This window comes from Gossypium arboreum, chromosome 10 (genome assembly GCF_025698485.1).
Source record: "Gossypium arboreum isolate Shixiya-1 chromosome 10, ASM2569848v2, whole genome shotgun sequence".
Classification (NCBI taxonomy): Eukaryota; Viridiplantae; Streptophyta; class Magnoliopsida; order Malvales; family Malvaceae; genus Gossypium; species Gossypium arboreum.
This window is the reverse complement of record NC_069079.1, coordinates 118,737,447-118,745,724: the sequence shown is the minus strand read 5'-3', so window position 1 is coordinate 118,745,724 and position 8,278 is coordinate 118,737,447. Positions and strand designations below refer to the sequence as shown.

General features: G+C 34.9%; 1 protein-coding gene across 1 annotated transcript; it reads right to left on the bottom strand.

Annotated features, from left to right (window-relative positions):
* Positions 1-251: 251 nt before the first annotated feature.
* Positions 252-7,790, bottom strand: LOC108489701 (uncharacterized). The gene is made up of 15 exons (XM_017794404.2): positions 7,206-7,790; positions 6,453-6,550; positions 6,018-6,180; positions 5,810-5,920; positions 4,421-5,470; positions 4,181-4,333; positions 3,994-4,093; positions 3,792-3,886; positions 3,403-3,594; positions 3,250-3,306; positions 3,102-3,173; positions 2,836-2,934; positions 1,369-1,500; positions 1,078-1,251; positions 252-836 (listed from the first exon to the last, which is right to left on the bottom strand). The coding sequence occupies exons 1-15, from the start codon at positions 7,608-7,610 to the stop codon at positions 675-677; spliced, it is 3,063 nt and encodes a 1,020-aa protein (XP_017649893.1). The 5' UTR covers positions 7,611-7,790; the 3' UTR covers positions 252-674.
* Between the last annotated feature and the right edge of the window lie 488 nt (positions 7,791-8,278).

The window sequence follows — 8,278 nt, the reverse complement described above, 5'->3', positions numbered from 1 at the left end:
GACAAAGACCAACATAAGTCAACCGCATGCAATGGATTATCTTGAGAAGATATTTGATAATAGGTTTCTCAAATTGGAATGTTCATATTTTCCTATACGAAAAATCCTTGTATTCATATCACATGGGTACTTCAAACAACATTTAAGACAAAAATATTCACTTACTATTCCTCTTTGCTTTCTTTTAATACAAATATATATATATATTCCTAACATGATATCACATTCATGGTCATAACTCACAAGATGACTTCAGGTGAACTTCAAGAGAACATTCATGATGACGTTAACAATTATCATGAACATGTAAAATTAAGTAAAATCAGGACGTAATATCAACATGTTGCAAACTGCCTAAAATCAACAAAACACCACCCCATACCATTTCCACAACATCAACAACCTGAAATCTAACGAAAACATGGTACTTTTTATACCAGGATTTCAATTACAAAATCGGACTGCAAGGGCAGACGGTTGATCAACTCCAAAATTTAGATGCAAAGAATATACCCCCACTGCCAAACTAATTGATTTCTTTAAACTCACCTTGTCTATAACAAACTCAAAGATCATATGTATGAGCAGCTTTAGAGACTTATCATTCAAATTGCCTTGATCATACCTGGTTTGGAGATCAGTCACCATAAGTAACAGAATCAACTGTATTGTGTTCAACTTGCAAAGGCCTTCCCAAGTCTTGCAGCAGCAGTTTCAGAGCTAGGGGCAGTCATCAAATTTCCACCATCAGACATGTAGAAATTGTTGTAATTAATTCTAGTAACCAGATCAGCCAAATGAGGAAAGTGCCCCACATTGAGCTTGAAAGACAGGACCTGCATTTTGAAGACAGCCTTTGGATTAGAGAGTCCAATTTAGGATATTATATTTTTCAGCTCCCTAAACTAAAATTTCTTCATGCTTTCTGAAAAAAAAAACATAGTATTCACAAGTAAGGATGCATGTTGGTCTCTTTGAATGCATTTAGCATTCTTGGCAAACATGAATGAGATGCAAACTATAGAAACCCTGAATTCAAATAAAAGGCTAAAGCAACTGGAAAGGGTTAGAGGGTACTCTAAGGAGGAAAGCAATGCAATCGTCAAACTGCTTCTCAACCCGGTCTACTTCCATTTCACATCTGGCCTTAATTGCAGAAACTGCTCCAGCACTGCTTAAAGTCTGTTGTAGGGAGTAAAAGTCCAGGGCTAGTGCAAGAATGCTGTTGATTCGGCTTGCAATCAAAGCCCACTGAAAATCAACGAGATCATTAAGCAATAATCAAATGTAACTCCTCAAACCTTTTCAACCTACAAAGAGTAATCATGATTTTTAAAAGATTACAAATATAAAAATATATGATCCTACCAGCTTATCTGGAGCCACAAAGCATTGACGATGAATTGATAATAAGTAGGCCTCATGTACTTCTATAACCTCATCTAGAGACCCAGCTGCTGCCATTCCTTCACAAAGTTCACGCCATGCACTATGATACACCTGATTACCAAAAGCTAGTCAGAGACCCAGCTGCTGCCAGTATTTTTCTTACTTGTTTTACCCTATGGTTCCACCACACTAAGTTTTTCTCTCCTGAGGCAAAGCTTACTATAACAGTTGTTACAACTTCTGCATCATGATACATTGGAAATCGGCCTGCTAACAATATTTGTCTAGAAAAAGAATATGACCCTTGAACAGTTGTTATATTTTGTAATTAATTCAAACAAATCTATATATGGAAATCAGCTGCTACAACATGAAAAGCCTCTTGATCAAACAACTGAGGTGGTATCAATATTGTCATCGATATATGAAACTTAATTTGAAACCCAAAAGATAGATACACGCATTTAGGTTCTCAATAATCCATCCATGTTGTAACAGTATAATTCCTAAGAATGGAACACAATAGAAATGCAACAAAACTAGCAATTTTGTTGTGTTAAAATAAAAGAGTTGGATCTCCAGTGTTAGAGAGGTCTGCTAAACATTGATTTAACTCATTTCATCCATCACAGAGAGGACCCACAGACAAATTATAGAAACCACATCCTGCTATAAAAGCACCAAACAATTGCAACATATGGATAAGCAAAGAGGATTCTACAAACAGATATGATGCAACAATAAGATATACGTTTCATTTTTTCTTACAAGGTTTTCTTGATGTCGTGAAATGTTAAGACATATTCCAGTTATTTCTGGGAGCCATACATTCAATGATTTATCAAGTCTGCAGCTCATAATTTTATAAATTTATACTTAATTCGAAACTCCATCCAAGAATGGATGGTCATATTTCATTTGAGGAAATTTTGAGAAGTGATATTGAGGATATTTATATCTGAAGAGTGACTAAAGCATGATACTTGGTATAGTGATTCCCTTATACAATGAAAAAGGTTAAAGCTAACTCCATTTAGCCTTTGAAATGAAATTATCTACCTTTTTAAGCTTATAGCTTGGTTCTAAATTTCTACATCAGCTAAGTTGCTAATACCTGAATCCTTTGGAAACTATGGCTCAGACTTAGCTATCTTAATCTCTTATTTATGGGCATTCAAGTTATGTCTTGAGCCATTTGTGAATAACATGGTTTAACTGCATGTTTCTTTCTATATTCAACCAGATGGTTGCTACTTGTCCTTTCTTTTCATTTTTCATTTGTGTAATTACCGGAAATCTACCATAACATTTCTTGGACAATCAATCAGCACAAAAAATTAGAGAGAACCAGAAAAATGGAAAAAACTTTTAAGGAAAAAAAAACAGTAGACAAAAGTTATAAAATAAACGATATCTTACTCTACCAATTTCAAAAAGAGAACTTACTCTGTCCATCACATATTGGTGAAAAGCATCAACGAAGTGAAGGAGTTTTTGCTCCACTAACCAATGGTGCTTGCGGCTGTTTCTTACAGTGCCTTTATCCTGGAAATAGAATCATCAAAGACTGACTCATGAATCAAAGAAATAGTGACAACTGCATGATTGGTTCTCACAAGCACATGTTTATGTGTTCTTTGTGAACATGCACTAACATGGAGAAAACAATGATTGTTTGATAGAAGAACACTCTCAAAAAAAATTAAAATAACCTTCCACATCCATCTCCGAGCTTTATCAAGTGCAAACTTTGCCCGCTTGACCTTCAGCAAGAAGGCCATGACCTACATTACATAAAATATTTGAGGAACAAGCATATTTCTAGATAAAAACACCTTACAACCAAAATGAGATTAGCACCTGATTATACTTCTTAATTGCCTCTGAATTAGCTATCAGTTCAAGAGGCCAAGAGACCTGCCACATCCAGTGCATGTATATAAAGGACATTACACACTTGCTAAGCAGAATGGATTAAAATTAGGGAAGAAACTATTGGTCTCAGGAATGGACCTTGTAAGTGAATTTCAGAGAATCAAGGCCATCAATTCCATAGCTTTGCGAACGACTTTTACGAGGAGTTGAAGCAACAGTAGCTTTATTACTTAGCTCATCACTATCAAAACCATGAGTCTTGGAAATGGACACCACCAAAGACTCCGGTGCACTCAATAGCGAACCATCAGCTGAGTTTCTAATGGATTCCTGTGGTTTATAAGGATGTATAACATTATCCCAATAGAAGTAATATAGAAATTGAACAACTGCAAAGCAGATAATTGTACATTGCATGACCGAGGGTGGCAATTGGCATCTTTGCAATGTGCACAAAAGCAACAAATTAGGCATCCAAAAATATACGAAGGATTCTAAAAAACTAAATTGTTACACCAAGTATTCACCTGCAATATTGTGTTCAACTCAAAATCATCATCCCAGGTTTCTCCCCTATCTAACTTATTAAATATCACCGTTAAAAAGTGTTGCAGCAAATCACCTGAAAGGAAGGTATGAAGGAAATGTCAGAGATATAGTATACCGCTTGCAGCACAAACAAGTATATGGCAACCAATATACATTAGAAGTTAACAAACCATATCATACCTGAACCTAACAAGTATATGGCACGCAGCACTGCAAGCTCATCCATTAATCTCCAATCATTCATTAACTTTGACAGAATAAGGCCGCCAATATAATCCACCTATGACATTATATCCAAACATTTAGATTTATAAAAATGTTCAACTAAAAAAAATGTGAATAACAAAGGCATATTTCAACAATTTACCTGCTTCTTGATGTACACAGTCAGACATTCCTGCATTATAACTGTAGGAAGTGGGCTAATTCTTGGTTGAACAGTTTGAATCCAGCTAAGTACACTTGATGAAAGGGTGCTATTCTTCTGGAAAGGTAAGAGCTTTGACATGCTGATATTATCCTGTTTCCAGATTCAGTTACATTTGAAAAATGCTTGCATGGGGTTTACATCACATATTGAGTTTAAAAAACATCAGTCTAGCAATACCTGTAGAGAAGGAAGAATAGTAGGAAAGGGTAACAAAACTTCCAACAACTTAGTTTCATGCTGGGCACGAAGATGTTCAGATTCACTAAACTGGAAACCAAACATATAGTTGGTTCCATGAGGTCCAGAAACATTCTCCCTTTTTTCTCCAAAAACAGCTTTTCTTAAGCATTCATCATTTAAAGTGGGTAAGCAAAACTTTTGTGACAAGTTCAGTGCCTCCCATGAATTCCTGTTCTTGTCGAGCAATGTTTGACAAACAGTAATGACTGGATTTTCAGGAAAAAAAGATCTTTGGGACAAATATTTATTTTCAATTCCTACAATCACATTTTCTGCTTTTATATCAGGGAAACAACAAGAATCCTCATCTGCAGGCTCTATATCTAAAACCTCTTTCTTTAACAATGAGTTAACTAAGAACTTATACCAGATTTTCTCTGAGAATGTTGAAGGTGGCAAGGCTCCATCAGTACCAGATTCCATAATCTGTTCTTTCATACATGAAGACAAGGAAGAAATAGTCTCTGCTTTGCATTGGTCACCTTCGAAGAAATATCGAGAGATACGATCACCATGGCCTAAAAGGCCGGCTAAAGACACACAAAAGATTTCAGCTAAAGTTACCCCTGCCATGCCCTGCCAATGGTTCATCTTATTTATATCACAATCATTATAATTCCCAGAACCATCATCTACTTTATCACTATTTTTGCAAGAAGGCACTGTTGATGCCATAGGAACATGACGGATCAGCTGCAATGATTTCCCAGCAGAAACAATTGATTTTGCTATGTCCTTAATAAATAAAGGACACACTATAAGGTCTCTATTGTTTTGTTCTTTTCCTTTCACAGAACCAAATGTAGAAACAAACTCCTTTTCAGTAGTTTCCTTTTTGTTACTCATCCCATGTACATAATCATGGCTATAATTTGGGGCAGAGGGGTCAACTTTTAGATTGTAATTTTGCATTATCCTTGGTAAATAACTCTTTTCCCAGAACTCAGGCTCATCAACGGAGATTGCTTTATTAGCATATAAGAACATCTGCCACAAGAGACAAAAGACAATAACTGGGAATTCAGTGAGGAACTTGCAAAAATGCATTTGAACCTGTAAATAGAAACGCATCATGGAAAACCACCTAATCCCCCTCGTGTAAAGATACTGCAACTTCGTATTATTATGTCAACAGTACATATGTCAGAGACATGAAGCATACTAGAGTCCCGCTAACATTTAATGCAAAATGGAACTCTAATTGCAAACTATCATAATCATTCACAAAAAGAATGAGTTCATGTGCCAAAAAGAATTTCTGAGAGATGTTAAATTGAAGAAATTGTTTCAGGCTTTAGAATAAATTTCAGCTTGAATCAAAGTTACCTCCTCGAAAGGATCATCCAGTGTCCCTTCAAAAAGCCAAGAATCAAGACCCTCAATGTATGGTAGTAAGCTTCCAACAAATATATGAATCAGCATCTTATATTCATCCCCCTGAAATTAGCATGAGCTCAAAGTTAATATTTGTCAGATGTTCATACAAATGTGGAGAATCAAGAACAGTAATCAACAATGAGAAAATAGATACAACCTCACCACCTTGTACGAGGCATGCTTCATCAAGCTTTATATAGAGATAGTCAAGGATATAAGTAGCAATGTCAGCAGCTGAAATATTCGAAGTAGGCTCAAAGTATGCTTGGGGAATGGCTCCATGAACTATTTGCAATAGATATTCAGCACCTGAACAAAGGCTAATATCATTGAAAAAGAATCAGAAATTTTCAATATAATAAGACAAATAATCCTATTAATTGACAAAAAGAAAGAAAATAATCTTGGAGATGGAGTTGAAATTTATCTGTAAACATGTCTATATCTAACACTCAAAATTATTCTAAACTGCAGGTGCTCTTCAATACAAATACCATAATGGCAACAACTCAAAAAACTGAGAATAATGAAAAACAAAACTAAATGCCTAGAGTTTGTTCAGGTGAAAGTTTGTAAGACAAAACATACCAACCTTGATAAAGAACTTGTTAATCCCAGCAAGGTCAGCGTAGATCCCACATTTGAACTGCTGATCTTCGTTTCTTCGTTCAAAGCAATATCACGCAACCTCTGCTCTAGACATAACAATTTGACTAAGCTTTCAAAGAATTCATGCCAACACAAGACAATTTAACCTTTCTATATGATGGCAAAAACATCTTAACTAAATACGCTTCTAGATGCAAAATCAAACAATGTAGCAGTAACTTTTTAGAAGAAGATAAATCAACGGTTATGGTTATTTCTCTATATATGGAAACTATGTTAATCACGGGGTATTACATATTTTACTCACAAGTCCATCTTAATCAATTATTTGTGCGTGTGTGTTTTCTTACTAAGAGTCTATCATTACCAAACAGAACCTCAAAAAAAAAACATTTGGATATATACATCATAATTTTTTTAAAGTTTGGATTAATAATTGAATGTTACATAAAAAAACCTAATGTTAAGGTTATTACTTCTATATCAAAATATATATATGTTAATAACGGGTATTGCATATTATACTCACTAGTCCTTCTTAATCAACTATAATGTATGTATTCTATCTAAACAGAAACTCAAACAAAAAATTTGGATATATACAGACAAATTATAAATTTAAAAAAAAAAAAGTATTGGGTCAACAATCGAATGTTACATTTGCTTAGAAAACCCAATTGAAATCAACTTTCATCAATAAAACAAGAATAAAAGAAAAAGAAGAGCAAATTATGACCTTGAGCCAAGAAGAAACCGAGGAAGCAAAAGCTCTCAAAGTGGGAGGAGGAGATCTAAGCTGCGATTCCACTTTAGAAACCGCAATTTGCACAAGTCCAAGACACGTAGCGGCGTACATGAATTGGTTGAGGATTACGGCCAAGCTTGACTGAGACAAATGGGGGACGTAAATCCCATTTCTGACGCAAAATCGCCGCCCCTTTTCGTCCCAAGAAAACAAGGAACTCGAGAAGCCTTGCAGCATTCGAACAACGCCTCGAACCAACTCCATTTCGGTAGTCCTGGAAGACGAAATCGGGAACGAAAATCGGGCGTCATTGTTTGAGAAAACGCCGTAGATTTTGTTGATTAAACTTTGAGAAGCTTCTGGGTTTGAATTGATTGAATTACTCGTAGTTTTCATTATAAACCTGCAGTATCGGAAAGTTAAAGAAATACTAAGGATTTGAACCAAAAAAACAAGGACATTTTCTGTTGGAATCAAAGAGTGTCGTGGACAGTCTTCAAAGTTTTTTTTTTTTTTTTTTTAATAAAGAGACCCTTGTTATTATTTATTTATTTATTTCCTATTTCATTTATTTATTTTTTTTAGTTTTACTTATATGATAGTGAAATTTTGGAGTGTATATTATATCAATGCTCACTCAGTTTTGACGGAATGCTCCCTCTAATTTTAATTCATTTACTTAATTTTCAAAAAATAATAAATTAATCATTAATATTATCAAAAAGTGATAAATCAATCACCTATTAACATTTAACGGAACCGCTGACTTGGCCAATTAGTGGCAAGTTAACTTGTCACATTAGACGAGGCAAAGTTAAATAACTATTTTTTTGTCCTAAATGACCCAATATTTTTATTTTTTGCGTACATAGCCTAATATATTTATACTTCTTCTCCATCCTAATAATCTCTATTTTCAAATATGGTCATCTACTCCACTCTTCCATCAATCTCTTTTGTCTCCTCTACCTTCTAATTTCTCCCCATTCAAATTTTACCATGCCAAAACCCAAACCACAACTTTCAATCTATGCCCTCATGGCTGTCATTGTTGTGTCACCAAA